Source organism: Haliaeetus albicilla, chromosome 2, assembly GCF_947461875.1.
Source record: "Haliaeetus albicilla chromosome 2, bHalAlb1.1, whole genome shotgun sequence".
NCBI classification, from domain to species: Eukaryota; Metazoa; Chordata; class Aves; order Accipitriformes; family Accipitridae; genus Haliaeetus; species Haliaeetus albicilla.
The window spans coordinates 47,282,838-47,303,839 of NC_091484.1; the positions used below are offsets into that span (position 1 = coordinate 47,282,838).

The 21,002-nt window shown below is 36.0% G+C and overlaps 1 protein-coding gene across 4 annotated transcripts in view; it reads left to right on the plus strand.

Annotated features, from left to right (window-relative positions):
• Positions 1–13,520, plus strand: part of SNX13 (sorting nexin 13) — a 77,609-nt gene extending 64,089 nt beyond the window's left edge. For 3 of the 4 annotated variants that reach the window (XM_069773915.1, XM_069773901.1, XM_069773907.1), the window contains exons 20-26: positions 859–969; positions 2,286–2,447; positions 3,669–3,740; positions 6,216–6,361; positions 8,153–8,221; positions 9,367–9,479; positions 9,982–13,520. In XM_069773915.1, the coding sequence (XP_069630016.1) occupies positions 859–969; positions 2,286–2,447; positions 3,669–3,740; positions 6,216–6,361; positions 8,153–8,221; positions 9,367–9,479; positions 9,982–10,229 (921 nt within the window). In that variant the 3' untranslated portion in view covers positions 10,230–13,520. The remainder of the gene's footprint in view (positions 1–858; positions 970–2,285; positions 2,448–3,668; positions 3,741–6,215; positions 6,362–8,152; positions 8,222–9,366; positions 9,480–9,981) is intronic. The other variant, XM_069773921.1, reaches the window with a different exon arrangement.
• Positions 13,521–21,002: the final 7,482 nt, after the last annotated feature.

A 21,002-nucleotide genomic window follows, 5' to 3' on the forward strand; every position in this document is an offset into this window, starting at 1 on the left:
GTTATGGGTTTTTTGGTTGTGTTCTAGGTAGGAATTCTTTTTTCTGAGGTAGAAAATTTGCTGTGTTGTAAGTGGTATATAATCCTAAATAGTATACCATAAGAACTTCATATTATCTAATAAGTTTGCCTTTTCTTTGCTGTTTCAGTTTATTCTCAGCCGGTTCTGTCCCAACTGCTCTGAGCTGGTGAGGTTCCAGCTGTGTTGGTTTTGAGCTCTATGCCACTTAACTTTTTCCCATTGCATTCATGTTTGTGGTTACTTTCTCTTGTGCTGTTGCATAAGGATTGGCATGGCACCTGCTCCGGCAGTGTAGCACAACCACACAGCTTCTCCATTCAGATAAGGCCTGTATCAGCCCAACTAAAGGAATTCAGTTGTCCTACTTCATAGGGACTTTCTGGTCATTTAGCACTAAAATATGTTGACCAACTCAATGAACATGTTAACAACAAATAATGAAGATTAATAAAACGTGAAATTTGATTGTTCTGTTTAGAGTGCTAATATTTTTTCTTTTGTGAGATATGTGCCCCATTTTTAATAGCAATATTTCTTTCAGTCACAGCTTTTTTTTTTTCCTTTGGAGTTTTAGAAGCAGTTTGAGTGGTCATAAAGGTGTATATTTTTCTGTGAGATGCTATAATTAACATACTAGTTAATATTATGGGAATTACCAGGAAGCATGTTGTTTCCATCTTGAGAGTAGCGTAATGTTGGAATAAAATTTAGAGAATGAATGAGAAAATACATTGCAAGATGTAGTGTCTTTGTGCATGGTAAACTTTCACTAAACTGAATGATATGGCCTTTTTCATTATTTATTAAAAAGCACCTTTTAAAAATTATTTTACTCAGCTCTTATTAAATCCTGAAATGATGAAGGCTTCTCCAGCTTTAGCCCACTATGTGTATGACTTCCTGGAGAATAAAGCGTACAGCAAAGGGAAGGGAGATTTTGCACGGAAGGTAAGAATGTTTTGCACTGTCAAGGGAACTTCAGAGCATTCGTTAGTGCAGTGATTGCATTAAACAGAGATGTTGAACTGGTATTAAACAGCTATATAGCACTTTCAAAACAACTTGCAAGTGAGTTGCTTTAATAGTTTGTGAGTGGCGAAGTATCTGAGGACATACGGAACCAAAAATTTACAGTTTTTATAACAGGTAAATTTATTTGTATGACAAGGAAATAAAATTTTCAGATAGGACACAGTGTATTGCACCAAGACTACTTTGAAAGTGTGTTCACTTTACAAGTTACTTTGTGAGATGTCTGTGATTTTTTTTGTAGTTTCATTCCTTCTAATTTCTTTTTTCAGTTCTTTACTCTGTATTTGCTGCTGTTACCATGCTCTCCACTCTTCAGCCCAAAAAATGAAATGCATTTCCCTTCAGAAGCAGCTGTTATGTATTTAGCCGTTGTAACCATTCAGAGTCATTGGTGAAATTTGGAGCTCTGAGCTATGCATCCTTTTTTTTTTTTTTTTTAAACCACCAGAACTCTCTTCAGACAAGTGATTCTTTGTTCAGTTGACCAGTCTGTATGGGCATCTGCTTTGCAAATACAGCTATTTCTAAACTTTTAGTGATTTTGATATAAAAAGCATCTGCAACTGTATTGTCACTTCAAGTTGTTGTTCTGCCTATATTCCTTAAATATTTAACAGTGAAACAGTTAAATATTTATCAAGGTTTATGTAATGACCAAGATTTGATTTCTAGCTTATGAGGTTCTTCATAAACTTAACTTTTTAAGGGCATCATATTAGTACTTGTGCCTCTGTTTGGACTGAATTTAAAGTATATACTGAAAGAAAAATTGTATCAGTTTCTACGGAACTACTTTTTGGTTTTAATTATACTTGCCACGATATTAAAGCATATTACTCCAGTGCTGTTTAAGAGGCATGTTTCAAAGATAAAGAGTTGAAAGCAGAAGTGAAACATCTGGAATTAGGAAGCTTGGAAGGGAGAAATGGCATTGAATGGAGAAGAAAAGGAAAATAAATTCAAGCTAAGAAAAGCTGAGGGATGGTAAATGGAAATGACTCAGGAAAAAGATCTGTTGAAAGATGTAAATAGTTACAGTAGGGCTGTAAGGAACAAGAAATATAAATGAAAATGAAGCTAAAACTTTATTCTGCATTTGGTAATGAAGTTAAGCAGTTTGAGTTGTTCTTTATATTATTGTTCTCTGGAACAGTGTGATACTTCTCATAGTGTATTAATATACTGGTGTCCTCATAGATTATACAATTCTGGTTAAACATCTTCCCCTTCAGATGGACACATTTGTAAACCCACTGCGTAACTCTATGAGAAATGTATCAAATGCAGTCAAGTCTCTCCCTGACAGCCTGGCAGAGGGAATGACTAAAATGTCAGACAACATGGGTAAAATGTCAGAGAGATTGGGACAAGACATAAAGCAATCATTTTTCAAGGTAAGAAAATATTTGGTAGATAATACATATTAGTGAATTCATAGGAGATTAGCTATCGACTCACTTAAACTTATGTTGTATTCTATAATGAAGGGTCAAGTCATTGGACAGGAAAGCAATCTGTTTATACCTATACCCCTTTAATAAGGTTCAGCAGCTATTATACTACAAACATGGAGTTCTCTTTGCTATTAAGTAACAAATTTTAAGATGGCATCTACAGACTGTTAGAGTGATCCTTCTTCACTTAATTCAGTGCAGCCACATGAGAAGAATGAGAGTCACTGATTTTATTTTTTTTTACCACCCATTCTTATAAAGCTAGATTGCTGCACCTGCTGCTTTCATTAGGAAAAAAAACCCCATACATTCTGAAACTTAGAATAAGGAGATAGCTTCTTTTCTGCTTATTCCTTGCTGAATTCTGTTTTTAATTAAATTTTCTTTCTGTCTTTCCTGCCATCTTTTCTCATCTCTTTATTCCTAAAATGTGATACCTTAGAGGTGGGCAATGGTAGCTGTGACATGCTATCTAGAGGTCCTATGAAAGTAGTAATCTTCCTAACATGTCCATCTTAACTTCTTTTCCCTTGCCCTCCTTTTTCTGTGTGTAGCTGTAAGGTCTGTGATCAGGCATTGTTCCATTTTGTGTTACCAGAACAGTTTTATGTGGCAGATGTAGAACAGCAACCAAGATGAGTTAACCCTTAAACCATGAAAGGGAATAATAAATCTGTGGTGTGGGGTGGGTTTTTTGTTTGGTTGTTTTTTTTCATTACTTGTAAGATAAAATGTTTGGCTCTGGACTTTCTCATTGCTGGTAACTTCCCTGGTGTGTGACTAACAATGTATCTGCAGTTACATTCACTGGGAAGTCCATGACTAGGCAGGACTTAAGATCAAGAGGAAATACCAGAAGAAATATCAGTCCCCTATGAATTTCTAGGTGTTTTTCAGTTGAAATATTAGTCATTTGAGAAAATACATGTGGATTGTCTTAAAGGTGTTGATAACTTTGATAGCTATAGGAGAATACCTACAGGCTTGACTTGTTGGAAGATGAAAGGACTACTGTGTATTTATCTGCAGTAGCATGCAACTGACTTTTGACCAAATGTTTGGTTTTCATTTTCATAACCAAATTGATTATGAAAATTGATCTGACTTACTGGTATTCTAAAGTATTTTTTACTTCATAAACATTACCTTTTTTCGTTGTAGGTGCCTCCTTTGATCCAGAAAACCTATTCAGATCCTGACCATTGCCGTGTTGCAGCACCAATTGATGACAATGTGAGTCTGACTTTTGTCCTTTCAAAGTTTACTCCTCTAAAACCAAATTAATGAGTTACTTATTTTAAACTATGTATTTATTGTTTTCTGATATTATACCAGGCACTTACAAACAGTTCTTTAATTTTAAAAAAGAAACTTATATGCTTCCTTCCAAAATTAACATTTTTGTTAGTACAAAAATGGTTAGCACAACAGTGGAGTAACTTACTGTGTACATACTGCTGCGTCTGTGTTTTGTGGGTGGGGGTTTGGGGTTGTTTGTTTTCCCCGACCTCCCTCCAATTTCCATCTATTCAAAGACAGTAAGGTACCAGACTGTTAGCATCATTTCTGTTAGCATTTTACGGATTCTGATTTCTGATGTGACCTTTTAGGAGGCATTTGTTTAATGGATCAGAAGTAGTGTTTGCTATGTTTTTATGGAAAAAAACTTCAGAACATTTTCCTAATAATAAACTTTTAGTATGTGGATACCTAAAATGTATAAAGTAGTAATATTAGAAACTCGAAAGTGAAGTTTAAGCTCTTGATGTTATCATAAGCTATGGTATTTTGCTATTTTGTTTGAAACATTGATCATATATGTGAAAACAATTGGAAGAAAAACTTTTATCTCTAAGTAAGACAGAAAGACCGTAAGATTACCAGTGATTATATGCAATTTGCTATGGTCATAAATCTGCACCTGTTCTGCCCTTCACATTTTGGGTTTTTTGGTCACATCAAAGCATTCCAGTTTGTCGTCCTCTGTGTAACTGCTATGATGGCTTGGTACATGTATTTTTGCTCAAATAACATAGCCTTGAGTTCTTCTGGGTTTTCTTTTTCCCCATTATTTTTCACTATATCAGACTGTATCCATAAATTTGGAATTACAAATCTATATTTTTGATACTCCTGAGGCTTCTGTTTTGCACAGGCAAAACAAAATATCTTTCAAGTATATGAGCAGCTTCTCTGCAAATATTTCATTGATCTTCTGTAAAAAGAATAGAAGCTACAATTCTTGATAGCTTTTAGGTTAACATACCAAGTGCTCCTGAAAGGCAGATTTCAAATATTTTTAAAACCTTTCAATTCTCAACTGCTCTTTTCAGGTGCATTGTTCACAACTTACAGTCACTCAATCAGACAAAAAATATGGCAGTTTGAATGGAATTTGATGTGGAGAAACAGTACTGTAAAAGTGAGGCATGGATCTATAGAATCTCCAGCTGGATTATGAATCCACTTGTATATAAAGATGTACTTGTGTAGTCCCCCAAAAAGAGTCCACATAGCTGTGAGATCTTGCTACTTCTTCCAGCGTAGCATTAACAGTATAGTGTAAACTACTATTCTTCCAGGTAGAGCTGTATCAGATTTCAAATACAAAACAAAATTCTGAATGTTATGCTTAGAATGTAAAAACCCTAATAAAAAAGAAAGCACAGAGAAAATGCATCCAGTCTTTAAATAAATTTTGCTGAGCATATAGTAAGATTTTAATTTTAGCTTGCTATTCTAAAAAGTTTTAATAATAAATATAAAGTTCAAATAATGAATCAATCAAAATCAAGTTAATTTGTTTTATTTGAGATAAATATTTGTGGTCTCTTGTGCAATACAACTGTAACTCCAAATGCTATTTTTTTATGCAATAGCTTAACAGTACGTAGGGTTGTATTTTAGCATATAAGCAGGCCATGAGAAGCTGCTGTTGTTTCTGTAAAAGAAATATTAGTAACAACTAAGATGAAAATTGAATACTTTCATACTACAGAACTTAGTAAACTCTCCCTTAAATTTTAATATTTGAGAAAATGTTGACAGTTACTGCAAGTATACGCCATCCATCTTTAAAAACTTTTACATAGTTGCTGAATCCTCTGCTTTAGGATTTCCATAAAAGTTTGTCGTAAGCCAATCTGTGTAACACCTTCTATTAAATAATAAAATGATGATGCTTTTCTTAATCTACAAGCATAAAAGCACTTAATAGCCGTGCAGGTTAGAACAGTATCTAAATAAAAGGCAGATCACTGCAGTGAAGTTTCATTGTTCTTGGAAGGTTCTGGATTTGGCGGGGTGCATCCGTAAGAAAAAGATGCCAAAGAAAAGCTCCTTCCAGAGTTTTCATGTTTGAAGCACAGCTACCAAAGGAAGAGGTCAGGGACAAGCTCTCTCTTTAGGACATGTTTACTTGTATTAACTTTGTTCAACTTTGGTGAAATAACTGTTTCTTTTTTACTTATTTTAAAAATTAAATGGATTTAAGCCTGGTTTATCTTTAATTTTCAATCTTTCTTTGCTATTACTGATGTTATAGATGATTTAGGGAAGATTTCATATTGCTATAAAATACAGAGCAAAGTGTTTCTGTCATTGTTCTGATTATACTGAAGCATTTGACCTGTGAAGTAGCTACTAAAACTGCAGCTTTCTTGAACTGACCTAAAAGTTCACTGATTATACTTTTACTCACTTGATCAGGTGGATGACAATATTCCACTGAGAGTAATGCTCCTCCTTATGGATGAAGTCTTTGATTTAAAGGAACGAAATCAGTGGTTAAGAAGAAATATAAAAAATCTGCTTCAGCAACTTATTAGAGCAACATATGGTGACACAATTAACAGGTACTGCTTTTCTTATATAGAGTGATCGTGTGAGTGAGACTATATAGACTGTGTCTACAAATCCTTTTTGGTATTACTAAATTATTGTGGTTTACATCTGCATGCATTCCCCCTTTCAAGAGGATCAATAAACCCAAGTACAAATGTGGTGTAAAATGGAGATAAACACAAAACATTGCTGAAAGACAAATTCCAGTAACACTTATATGCCAGAGAACTTCCAAAAGAGCTTTCACATATCAATGAGTGTTCACGTTTCTGTGAATGTAACTTAATACTGATGGTGTCTATGCTTTGTGCCCTGTGTTTTATACTATACCTTTTGTTGTTAATACTATTTATTACTTTCTGCACTATTTTGGTTTACATCTCTTTGATGACACAAATGATACACTGGCACTATCAAATTATGTGAACTGTACTGAGTGGCTATATTAAGTTTTTGCTGTGACACTTTAAAAGATGGAGGGCGGGGAGGGGAGGGAAAGGACTGTTATGGAGTCTGTTCTGCCCCCACCATGTTCTCCATAATTCACATATACACTTTTTCATGCAAATGCAAAGCAAATAGTGCTAAATAAGTAATGTTTCTTGTCCTCAGCTTAGAAATCTACTGTTTCCAGGCTTACCCTTCTAATAATTTGTTTCTGAAATGTAAATAAAAATATAGAACAAAAATGTTTCTAGAAACGGGATTGGCACTAAATTGTCATGTTGGATTAGTGCCATGAATCAAAAACTTAATTTCTGGTAGGTGAGAAGTAGTTTCCTATTACTTTTTCAGGACATTCCTCACTGTATCATTACTTTTTACCCTTCACAAGTATATTTTTGATGTTTTGATCATCACTGTTAAACATATAAACAGTTCTTGTGGTACCAGCAGTGGTGCAGCCATGTAATAATAATAGCACTGTTTTTCAAATTCCTAATGGCCAGGTGACAATTATCTTGATACCTTTGCTTCCAAAAACATGCTGCCCTGTTGAACAACTCTGAATACTTTTTGCTGTTTTCAGATTGTAGTATAACTAGCTGACTTTGGGCACAGGCTGCTGCTTTCTTATTGCAGAGATATGTGCAGAACTATTTTGCTTCTGCATTTGGATACTCACAGCTTCCTCTGGTGCAGCAGTCATACCTCGTCCTAGCAGATTCTTGGGGTTTAATGGCATTCTGCAACAAAACTGTGTTTTCCTTTTTTTTAGAAAACTACATTCAAGTTATGTTTAGGGAAATAATCCTGGGATTATGGTGATACACAGATGCTTATTTCTGTAAACGTACAAGATTTGGATATTGAGCTGTGTGTATGTGTTATTGAATGAAGGTCAAAGTTTATGATCAGTCTGTATCTCCTGTTAAAGATTATGAAGTAACTGCATACATAAGTACAGTAATTGAGATTTTTAAGTAGGTTCTTTGCGTGCAGAAGCAGAACTTGAAGAGTGCTCCATGAAGAGGAGCACTCTACAAGCTGAATATTTATCTAATGCTGATGGGAGATGCAACATCAGTTTTCCAACCTCCTTAGTCATCGTACATTTACTCAGAAAGAAAAAGGCTTTAGCTTTAGGAGTGATCAGTGAACTTAGGTTTTTATCTTGAGAATCAGTGTTTGCCTTCTTAGTGTGCAGTTTTATAGAACCTACTTATGGAGTTGCAGAAAGCTGAAATTATACTTTGTTGGCCATAGATTGCTCTTTAAAATGATGTACTTATTTGTTCTCTGTTTTAAAAATTGAATGAGAGAGACTTGTTGCTTTGATTTTTTTTTTTTTTTTTTTTTAGAAAAATAGTTGATCATGTTGATTGGATGACATCTCCTGAGCAAGTAGCAGATGCGGTAAAACGCTTCAGGTATGTCTTTTATCACAGATGTAAAATATGAAGTACTCGCCAATTGATGTCTAATGTCTGTGTATCCTTCCTGTTCTTTTTATGTGAGGAAATTATTACTGCTGTACAGAATTGCAGTTGGAGCATACACTGCTTTTTATGTGTGTTAAGTGAGAGAAAGTAATTGTCACATGAAGAAGAATATTTTGAGTTTTCTTCTCTTTCTTAAAAAGTTCTTTGTTAGTCAGTCTAGAAGAACTAGAGTATGGGTATACTTAGGAATTTCATCATATGACTGGATGAAGTGTCTTGTTTACCTTGATGAAAGCATGTGCATGCCTTGGCTTAAAAGGCAAACAATTATTACTAAAAAAAACCCCTAGCTCTAAGCTAATAGGTTTCACATGTGGGCAGATAGAACTGAAGTCTGAGTTTGAAAGTATCAAAAGCTCTGTCATTCCATTTCCTAAAAGTCTTAATGGCTTCTGCAATGCTGTTGAGTGAAGGCCACCCCCCATGCCTTTTTTTTGTTGTTGTTGTTGGAAGGGGTGAAAGAGATAAAGTAGGATAATGTATTAGCTAAGGGGTCGTACTTTACAGATACTCTGTTATTCTTTAATAAAACTGAGTAAGAATGTGCGCTTCCTACTCAGAAAAAGAATGTCATTCACTGAGGCAAAATACCTTTTTAGACAGGCATGTCTTTTGCATTGGGCTTTATACTACACTGAAACTACTTCATCTTGGCTTTAGCTTGTTGATAGGTTAACTACTGTCAGAGATCTAATGAAGCAATTAATAGACCTAAGCCTAGAGTCTCTCAGTGGCAATAGAGACTGATTGATAAAAGCAAATCTTAGGTATATTTTATGTAACAACTATATGGTATTTGAGTGTTTTGGATGTGTAGTATTTTCTTAAAATTCTCTTTCTTCTGATTCTTGTACTAAAAAAGTGTATGGTAGCTACTAATAGATTGAATGTATTGTACTTCTTGCTTTTGATTTCTTTTTCGCCTTTTCCCTTTTCTAATATTTGAAGTGTGTGTTAGGTTGTGTGCAAATTACTTTCTTGTATTTATTTTATGAGATAGCTTTGAGAGATTAAAAAGAGTGTTTCACTTGATAAAATTTTAATGTATTTTGACAGATTTGCTTTTGTTACAGAGATGCTTTTTGGCCCAATGGCATTTTAGCAGAGACTGTTCCGCGGAGGGACAAAGCTATTAGAATGAGAACAAGAGTGGCAGGGAAGACCAAATTACTGGAGGTAATGCCAGGTAAGTGAGTCTGGGATTGAAGGCTAATAATTCTTACCTTATATTGTTCCTGGAATTAATGTCAATATTCTTGTTGATTGTTGAAATGTTAAAAAGAAATGTTGACATATTGTATTTAAATAAAAAAAGTTTTTAATTAATAAAGCACTGAACACTTTCACATGTACTGTGACTTTGCAACTGTAATTCTCTTGGAACCAACCCAGTATTTAGCTTCACTAGAGGATTTAAGTTTAGTGCATGAAATGCCTATATTCCAATACAGCGTGATTTCATGTAAAATAACATAGTTCCACATAGTTCCATATAGTGTAAAAGTGAAGTAATTTTCAGAAATCCTTTCTGCTGTAAAAGAACTTTTAGTTTAGTTATGTATAATAGAGGCACTGTTACTTCCAATTCCAAGGTATGTAATTTGAAAGACTTAATACTTAGTTTACGTTTGTTGTTAACACAGAAGCAGAATTTAACTTAAACTTCTGTGTAACTTCCATTTTTGTAGATGAACTGAAGCACATCATAGGCGCTGAGACAACACGGAAAGGCATTCTTCGGGTATTTGAAATGTTCCAGCACACTCAACTGAATAAGAGAATGGTGTACGTGTTTCTGGAGAGATTCCTAGAAACCTTATTTCCACAAAATAAGTTCCATGAGCTCTTCAACAAACTGCATTCACGGTCAAAGCAGATGCAGAGGTATAAGCAGAGACTACATTCTACTCAAGCGCCTTCCTTGCAGAAAAGGTGACACTTCAAACCTACTAAGCTGGTGTATGTTTGTCCAGGACTAATTACTTGGGCAGATTCTCTGGGGCTTCAAACTCACATGCTGTTATTTCTGCACCAGTCTTCTAGTGTCACATATTAGATTATTAATGCATCTGTAAGACCTGTGACTCTTCTCATCTTCACTTGTAATTCAACCACTACCAGAAGGGTTTGTGTGTCTTAAATGATTTGGTGCGTCTTCATGCAACATTGAGAAGAATACTAGCCCAATATATAAGAATGCTGATTCCTTCTGTTCCTGAGTCGATGTTTTGCCAGCAATGAAAAGTGCCAGACTGTTCAAGTAAAGCACAACTGTGGTGATACAATGGAAGAAAAGGATGTTCTGGCACTGGGAGATAGTGCAATGTGTGAGAATCAGGTGGAATTGTTCAATGTTACGACTGTTGAGGCTCTGTAAGGCTCTTTTAACATTCCTGTAAAGGCTGAGCTAACAGGAAAAGCAGTCTCTGGAATGGCAGGTACATAGGAGAGGGGAGAAGTAGTTACAGCCCCATCATAAAAGTACATTTATTAAAGAAAAGTTGAGGTAATGTGGCTTTCATGCCACATTTACTTCATCTTTCATGTTTTGAAAAACAAACTAATGTTAGATCTAATGGGGGTTTTAGTAAAGGCAGAGGTGCAGTAGAAATAAACCCTTTATTCTGATAATTCTGTAGCTTTAAGGGCCATATTCTGCTCTTACAGCACCTGGCATACATTTTGCATGTAACTTCAGTGGAGAAGGGGCATCATATTTATGTTCAATTGGAGTATTTGAACATACATCAAGTTGATAGTTGTAGAAGGAAGGGGGTACATGTTTCAAAGAGGATAGACATCATGTTAGAAGATGAGGAAATTGCACTAGGACACAGTTTACACACAACTCCTGACTAAAATTTGAAATTTTTTGTGTGTGTAAAAGACTATGTCCTACTTCATTGAAAGATTCCTTACCTTTTAGTGTGTAAGCCTCGTATGGAAAAATATTAGAATTACTTGGTTCCTCACAGGTAAAGGGTTTCATTAGTCATATGCAAACACTTGGAAATTCCTGAACGCATCTCAGTGTATATATGAAAATAAAAAGGAGATAAAACTACAATATTTTTTTAAATAATTTTTTTATTTTTTGCATAGTGTAAAATTTTAATAAAAATTTGACATCAAGGCCCCACATCCATCTGTTTGGTTTCATTGAAGAATTTCTGTCCAACTAAAGTAACAACTGAATAATCCTGTTTGGCCACAGCATATCTCAGTTTGTGTTTTCTTTTTCATAGTCCCCAACTGTTTGAGCACCACTATCTGGGTAAATAGAAGGTAATCCTATACAGTCAGGGTTTTTTTCTGAATGCTAAACACAGGGTGAGATACAGCTATTGATCAAGGATCCTTATAGTAATTGGTGTCTTAATGGGAACAAATGATCCTTTTGTGTGAGGGAGGAGCATAGACATTTTCTGAACATGTTCTAAGAAAAGATAGAAGGCTCTCGAAGGACCTAGTTAAATTGACTGAAGCCTCTATATAGATCATTTTTTCTCATGGACTCTATTAATGCAATGTAGCCTTTTATCATACTACTTAACGATGATCATATTGTACTGTTAACATTCTCATACAGTATGCATGGGCTCAAGTGCACTTGTTTTTGTTTTTTTTTCTTTATTGCAGAACTAAATACTGTAAATGAAATCCCTTTCTTTTGTAATCCGTAGGAAGACAAGTTGGTAAATATGTAAGAACCCTTCCCCCTTCCTCTCTGCAGGTTCTTTAGAAGTGTGATGATTAAGTGCTGTTGAATTTAACAAAATTATTGAGTTAATGCGTGGAGTAATCAACATAGCCAGCTCCTATTGTTTACATGCCTGTATCTTCCTCTGACGTTAGGGTGCTTAAGCATACCTGACATCTGATTGATGAAAGATAGTTCAGCATTGTTCTTGGCGATATAGTGAATATATCATTGATTCTACCAAATCTAATTTATGTCTTTTAAATCACTGAATTTGTTATGCACTATGAAAGTGGGAACTTCAAAAAACTGTTTTGTCAGATCTGTGGAACCTTTTATCTATCTGTAGGTACCATGAAAAATTTCAAGAGAATAGGGGTCATGTGCAAATTTGGGATTTTTCTTTTTAATTATCTGGTACATTTCTGTACAAAAATAAAATAATATATCTAGGAATGTGAACTGAACACAATACGCCATGTTTATTAGTAATTTTACTTAATGAATTTATTGCATATATATACCTATACACACATTTATACATGTGTGCATATGTATATATGTATTGAAGTTTTGTCTTCTGTATTTAATTACAGAATGTGGCTTCCTAATTCAGTGGTGCCTGGTGGCTGGCACGAATCATCAGAAATGAATATTTTTTGTTAAAAAGAGTTTGTATGTATCTTTATTGAAATGGTTTTCCTGCCCTGTCAACCCATGCAGCTTGTTATCCTAGAAAGTCTCCAAAACTGAATGTTAATATACAGCACTTAAGTGTCTGGGTGTATCTTCTGGCCTTTGGGTGCTGTGACTGGCCGCTGAAAATTGTGCCATTGTCAACAAATGCACTTGTTTTAGCCTTAATTATTTTTAAGAGAAAATGAGCAATTGAATTTTTCATTTGGTTCATCCTCAAGCTTGTGCTGCTGGTGTTTGCTAGAACTAAACAGTAAATTTTAAGTGCTACCAGAATGTGTACCAAAATAAAAATATATGAATTCCACAATCTAAATTTTAATTTTGTGCAATATTTTCATTTAATGCATGTGTATTTGAATAACTGTAAAATAAATGAATTTTTAATGTTTTGAAGTCTGGGTTAAAAATGTCTTCTCAGCTGAACAATTTTGCATTCTGTTGTTGCGTTAGTTTATTTAAGGACTTGTTTTAAAAGTCTTATTTGTTACTACTTTGTTAATTCCCTTGTTCTCAATGATCCTTGTTCATCTGAGCAAAGCTCATATATTACAAGGGAAAAATCTGAAGAGCACATCTCATGAATATAGCTGTTATAAATTACTTGTGCATATCATTGTACAGTAAGTGTCAGCTGTGTGCCTAATTGTTCTATTGATGCTTTTTCCCCTCCCTTCCCTCTCCTCTCGTTTCTGTAACAAAGAACATGAAACAGGCTGCCATGGTCACTTCTACTGAATGGCAGAGGACTCTGAATTTTTTTTTGGAGTTTGCATTTATGTTCTGTCCAATAGAAAGCTAAAAAATTACACTAATAAAGTATTAACAGGATTATTATGAGTCTGTTTATTTTTAGAGTAACTTTCTTGCTAGCAGGTACAAATGTTCCTCAAGTCTGGAAAAATATCACTAAAGATAAAAATATTGCTGTTAAATAAAACAAAATTCCTTGATTTTTTTTTAAAAACTTTATAAACAGGTTTTGTTTTTAACAAATGAATCTCTACATTAATTTTCAACCAGCAATTGCAAAGTGTCCTGTATTTTAAAAGGACTTACATAGAAACAGTGGTATTGTATGGTGTAGGAGGGGTTTTTTTATATTGTTGTGTATTTTACTATTCGGCTTTCTCCCCCGGGCTTATTTCTGCAGCAGCTGGATCTACCATGGGAGCACAATTGTTACCCTTGATATATTTATTCCAGCTGTTTCACATTCATCAAAAAGATGTCCTGAGCTAAAGAGATGTTAGTTCTTTGACCTTAGGGTAAAGTGTTCACTGCTTTCGCTAACTTACACGCTTTTGCTACAGGATATAGACACATTTCAGGACACATCTAACCAATTGCAAGTTCTTATTTGTTGAAGCTGTTATCCTAGAATAATTTCATGGCAAGAAATCCACTCCATTTTAAACTTTTAAAAATAACTGCCATTTGCTAAGTGAGGGTAATATGTGTCTGTGGCTTATTTAACTTTCCAGTCTGTCACATCATCTGGTTTATTTTGGTTTTGATGTCTAGTGAATGTGTGAGGATTGATAAAGTTTTTGTAAAGTTCAGTAATCAGCATCACTCTGCATTGATTTATTTCACTACAAATTTCATTATTTATCTCTTGGAAGAAAGGAAATTATATAATGAAAACAATCAGCTCACTTATGTATTTCAAAAGAAATTAAACTTTATTTTAATGAAACACTTGAAACATCTATTCCACTGCAGTTTTCCCCCACACGCACATGAAATATGTTTGAATACTTTCATATTCAAATATCTCAAATAACTGTTTCCCATGCTGTGTCTCTGAATTACTGTGGCATGTTGGGGTTGGGATAATTATTTGATACCTGGTTCAGCAAGGGCTTACTGGAATTCTCGTTTGACATTTTAGAATCGGAATAGTACATAAATTAGTTCTGGGGTTGGGCTTCAGTAGAGAATGAGATTATATTGAATTTGTTGGCAATCAAGAGCTACTTATTGGGAATAAGGAGTGTAACTTTCAAAACCAGACTTGTTCTTTCTTACTGTAACAGTTTTAGAAACAAGTTCCGAGTAGTCTTTTGAGTCTTTGTACTGAGTTTTCTCAGCTTGAGGTCTAGAAATATGCTAATTCTGAATTGAGAGATACTGATGGAAGTTTCTGTTACCAACTTACTGGAGTTTTAGGTAAGAGATTCTCATAAAATTGTGAGAATTGGGAACACACTTCTTTGTTTAGGACATGTGGAGGATGGTTCTGTGCATTACCTGGTTATTCCATTCGCAGAATAGCCAGAATTGAAAGAAAGTTTTACTTTTTTTGTTCTTTCCTTAAAATAGTCAGCCACTACTAGGCTAGGTACAAAACTTTCTTTGCAGAAGGCCTCTCATGTTAGCAAGCTCCAGGTTTCTTATTTTTCAGTTTTAAGGTGAAGTTAGAATTTGATAATAATAGTCCTTTTCCTTCTTGTTTTCAAGGACTTTATACAAAACATTCCTTTATAGTCTGTTTAAAAAATCGGTTTCACATCTTACCTGCTCAGTTTTGTATTATCTATGTTGATTTAAATCACTGGCTTCGCAGTAATCCCCAACATCATATCATTTTTGCAAATGAACAAGGCTTGCTTTATAACTAATGTAAAAACACGAGGTATTTGGGGGAGAAAAGGATAGGACCTTCATTCAATATTCTGCTTTCTTGGGTAATCGTGTCAGTGCAAAAGTGAAATTGGAATGTCATGTGATTGGGAATTCAGTTTTGCTGAGTTTGTGCAGTGCCATGTAAAGGGAACATGGGCTCAAGGTTGTCTTGTGTATCATATATAAAAAGAAAACTAAGGTATTTTTCTTACATGTAGGTTCTGAGTGGTGCTGAGGATAGTGGTTAACAGTTGTGCTAAATGTCTTTGAATGTGTTACAGCCTAACCTTCTGCTAATAAGGTAGATATAGCCTGCAAAAGTGTGTTATGGATGAGGGTTCTTCAGAACCAGGATACAGGCTGTCACCAGTGAAAACTTGCTGAAGTACATGAGCAATTCCAAGTGATTCCACATAGAAATATTGGTGCTATTTTACTTGCTATAGAATCATCCTTTTTTTTTTCAATAGTACTGATATTACCAAGAATATTGTAGTCTCTAGAGGTTGTGGCTTCTTGAGCCATAAGACGTGTAGTAATATTCAGTAGACAGCTGTTTGTGTCGGTGGGCTCTCTTGGCTTGACAGCATTGGGGACAGGAATAAAATTCATGGACAGTGGTATAGAGGAATACTAGAGTAGTATTTTTTTCCAAATAAAGCAGTAATTTGTTGAAGGTAAGAGTAAATAAACAGAATTACTTGAGCAGTCATTTGATTTCTTAAGTTAAATTTTTAGTATTATGGTAGTTTATATGACAAGATTTTTATTGTGACAAAGGCTGTACTCTGATTCAAACACTAGAATCAGTCATGTAGTAATCACAGCAGGTTTTCATAACAGATTATCGCTAGAATATATGGACTAGAGTGCAGGTGGATACTGGACAGGAAAACATTTTTTCTGACTGAGATGGGAGAGAGAAACTTCTGCATTCTCTGTCCATTCTGGTGGTGTCTTCTATGCAAAGAGAGAAGACAATAGTTAAACCGTTCACTCTAAATGGCATATGAAAACGTGATTGGGTTATATTCTAGATGTAAGATCATCTACTAAATCCATAGTTAAGAAAACTGGATTGCTGTGGTGGGTTGACCCTGGCTGGATGCCAGGTGCCCACCAAAGCTGCTGTATCACTCCCCTCCTCAACTGGACAGGGGAGAGAAAATACAACAAAAGGCTCATGGGTCGAGATAAGGACAGTTTAATAAAGCAAAAGCAAAGGTTGTGGGCAAAGGCAAAGGAAAAGCAAAGATTTTATTCTCTCCTTCCCATCAGCAGGCAGTGTCTGGCTGCTTCCCGGGAAGCGTGGCTTCGGTACTCATAGTGGTTGCTCCGGAAGGCAAATGTAAATAATGAATACCTCCTCTTCCTTCTCCCTTTGCTTGGCTTTTATAGCTGAGCTGGCGTCATATGGTGTGGAATATCCCTTTGGTCAGTTTGGGTCAGCTCTCCTGGCTATGTTCCCTCCCAAGATCTTGCCCAGCCCCAGCCTGCCATTGAGGGGGGCAAAAATGTTGGAGAGACAGCCTTGATGCTGTGCGAGCACTGCTCAGCAGTAGCCAAAACACTGGTGTGTTACCAACACCTTTCTAGCTACCAATACAGAGCACAGCACTATGAGGGCTGCTATGGGGAGAATTAACTCCATCTCAGCCAGACCCAATACAATTGCTAATTCATATCTCGGTAAAAAGACAGTCACAGCTTCAGCTATCTGTATTGAAAACAAATCCTTCACCTCATTTTTATCAATGCATATAATACAATTGTGCACTTTTGTGGCCACCGTAACACTTAGTATTGTGGACTAGAATTAATAAGAATCCAGAAGAAGCTACCTTTTACTTTTTAAAATTATTTTAACTGAAAACTATTGTACTGATGATTCATTTTATGCCAAGTCAAGTGATTGTTTACTGAACTGAAAAAGATGTGCTCTCATAATGGGTCCATTAACCCGTTTCTTCTGAAACCTTTGCATCCCTTTAGTAACAGCATGTGTAGTACAATAATCTCACTGTTTCCATTAACTTAGACTTGAATAAACTGAAAAGAAAGCACTGCAGAAGAAAAATTGAGATGGGTCAGAAATGTCCCTCAACCTCAGAATTATTTTGGAAACTTAAAAACCCCACCAACTTCCCTTCCCACCCCAACAATTTTAAGCATTCAGACTGCTTATACAAATTAGAGACTAGATAATTGAACTTTGCATGTTGTAAAGGGCAGTTTCTTTACGGGGCTATTAAATTTTTTTGTGCATCTCTAGTATTGTGTGGTTCTGAGATTTTAAACATTTTGCGTTCAGTATGTCACATCAGAGAAATACTATTTCACAAGGAATGCTCTTGTTTCCTTTCCCATAAACTATTTGTAGGTTTTATCACAGAATGGGAGAATTACCCTCCAAAGAAATTGCATAGTCTTTGCAAACTTCTTTTGTTGATCTCATAAAAAATGAGTTGTTAATCTCCACTGGCCAGTCAGGTCAGCTCAGCTAGAAACATTTGTCTTTTTATTAAAAGACAAAAAGGATGAAATACCACCACTAGGAATTCCCAGAGGTAATGTACACTTTTTCTTCAGTTATTTTTTTTATTAATCAGCAAATCCCATTTTCCTCCTTCCAAGGAAACCTAAAACAAGGAATTCTAAAATATACATCCATTACCACTTTTGATAACACTAGTTTATATATACATACCTAAATGTATGTGTGCGTGTTTGTTGCAAAGCATAGTATTAAGTACAAACATCCTTCTATCCATCTTTTGAGGAACTTTACAATTTTAAAATTGAATGTGGGGAGACAGAATTATGCTTTTGTTTTTTTCATTTAAAAATAAAAAATACGACAATGTTAACAGCTGTTTTGAAGAAATTTTTTTTGTTGATTATTTTCTTGATTTTTTTTAATGTAATCATAGTACTTTTGGATTTGTAATAATCCCTCACATCAGAAGTGGCAAAAAAAGACTAGCATACATTTGCATGTTTTTTTTCAGAGACATGGAGTGTTTTCAGCTGCTTGGCATGTTTTCCATGAAGTTACTCTTGAAATATGGACAAGGTAAACATCTTTATGGTGAGTGGTACACTGGCTCCATGCATTGATCAAACAGCACTGGACTAGCTTAAAGGTAGAGGGGTTGTGTCTGTAGAGAAGATGTGAGCAAAGAATTGCGTTTTGTGGGAATTATGGATGTTCAGAGCATGGAAATACCTGAGCTGTTAAAGAATGTTTTTTCAGTATGAATGCAGGGAAGGACACAGAATGAAATCTTGGCTAACAGATGCCAATTACAAAATAGTACTGCAAACGCTGCATTCGTGAGTTACTGTCTTTGTGCCTGATTTGACCGTGTATGCTTTTGCATTCTACGTGGTGGCAGTTCCTGAAGTTAGTTGAGAAAGAAACCACATTTAGGGCTTCTGTTTCTGGGCCTGTCTCTTGTGGGCCTGGAGTAATTTCATTTAAATGAATCTTCTCTTTACTACTAACAGTTCCACATGTAAAGATAAATTCTCTTGCCTAATACTAATAGCCTGATGCATCTTTTGGGTCATTTAAATTCATGAGACCTAAGAAGAAAATCTTGGAGGGATAACTACCTGAGATTTTCAAAATTTGCTTAGTGTAACAGGTCAAGTTAAAAAAATCCTGCTATTGATTTTTTTTTTTTAAATTGTGTTTGAAGTAAAACAGACATTTCTAGTCTTGTTTGTGCTTAGTAGGTTTTGCTGCAGCAGCTCTTGTTTACTCAATGTAGGAATATGTATGAGAGACTGTTTTTTGTTAAACTAACTACACTTACAAAAAATTTTAAATAGTTCCAAATACATTTAAACCAGATAAAATGCTATTTAAAACATGCTCTGTCTTAATTTTATAGTTAATATTTAACCATTTTTTATTCCTCAGACTGGTTTATTATAAGCACAACCAGGATAGTATGGTTCTAAAAGCAAATTTATTTTGAAGGAGATTGCATAGTGTACGTGTAGAGGGTTGAATGATACATGTGATAAGGTATTCATGGACAGGCAATGTAGTTACTGAGTGCAGTTAGGAAGAAGTGGGACAGAGGAGCTGAAACTCCAAAAGTAACCCCCCCTGGAATTGTAGAGGTTAAAAAGAAGTCAAGCAGTGGAGTTCTTGGATCTACACCCCTCCCATCTGTCCTTCTGCCCATCCTTCCTGCTCCCTGCAGTGTTTTAGTTAAGGTTTGTGGCTTCAGAATTCAAGGAGCTTGTCTCTTGGCTTGATTTGCTGCTGACATTTCATAAGAATAGTTGGTCGTATGAGATGAAAACAAGTACTTTGGAAATATTTATGAATTTTGATCCAAAACTTCATGACAGCAACTTCCAGGCCTCTGTTCTCATTTAATCTAGCCCTGAACCGCGTTCCCGGTCTACATTCCTCTCTCTTTACAAAGTGTTTTATGTGCTGTGGTTTTTATCAGTGTGCGATGGGCTAATAGTGCCTAAGATCTGCCTGGTATAAAGAAAGTGATTGTATATGTCAGTATGTGCAGTAATGGAGCTGCAGTGGGGGAAAACTGACACACAGCAGGTGTGCAAGGAATAAGCAAAACCAGTTTATTATGATAATGATCATGAAACTGAAGGCCAGAGAATGTGAACTATTTCTAAGGCCCCTGACATTTTCATCAAGTGGTCTTACGGTATGCGCTTGCCATCATCTGTTCAGCTGGGGGCGGTTTTAAGAAAAAAATGTTAATTCAACGCTGCTGGGTTTAAGAGAGTCCCAAAATTTCACATTATCACATAAAAGTCAGTGAGCTTAAAAATAAGCAGAAGGTGTACCTTGAAGTATTTCTTACTGAAGCGCTTGGGATCTGTGCATCACGACATGTTGGGGGTTGTTTGGGGGTGGTTTGTGTTTTGCAGTTAGGTTTGAGGGGGGCTGGAGTGAGCGTATTTCGGAGCCCCACAGGACTGGGCTGAATATTTGCTGCAGCCAAACATGATGCAGGATCCCTACGTAGCCAGTGGTAAGCTCCACCAAAATTTTTTGTTCTGATAATTCTCGTGCTTTCGGGAAAAGGGGAAATGTCTGCTTTGAAAGCTGCTCTATGGCCAAAGGCCCTACTTAACAGACCTGTTGATGCTTTTGTTTCAAAGGAGACCTTTCTGAAATTACTGGGGATGGGGGTTCATGAGGAGGTTGTCCTGGATTTAGCAGTTAGAGCTGGTGCATCTTCTACTTAATGTTATCCTACCAGAAGAGTTTTTTTGAGTCAGGGACCTCCTCAACATCTGAATCAGATCAAGAGAAATGACTGGTGTGTTTGCAGGTCGATTTGCTGAAAATCTGCAGTAGCTTCCCTGCTAGGAGAGAAGCTCAGAGTAGGATCTGGTTGTGCAGAGCCTGCACTGAGCAGGAGAAGCCTTGAGAAACCTTCAGGGAGCCCTCCAGCCGAGAGCAGCCCGGGCTCGGTGCCGAGCCCGCGGGAGCCTCTGTGCCCGCATGGGAGAGGCTGCCCCGGCAGTGGGAGAGATTTTTGTTTCCCACCATGCGGTGTGACCTGCTATAGCTCCAGTGGGGGAATGACGTTCAGGTGTAGTGCTATCGGGGTGATCTCCTGCACCCTCCCAGCTAAACCTTCTCTCTCAGGGAGCCCTGAATGGAGCCGATACAAAATCGCAGTCCTGCTT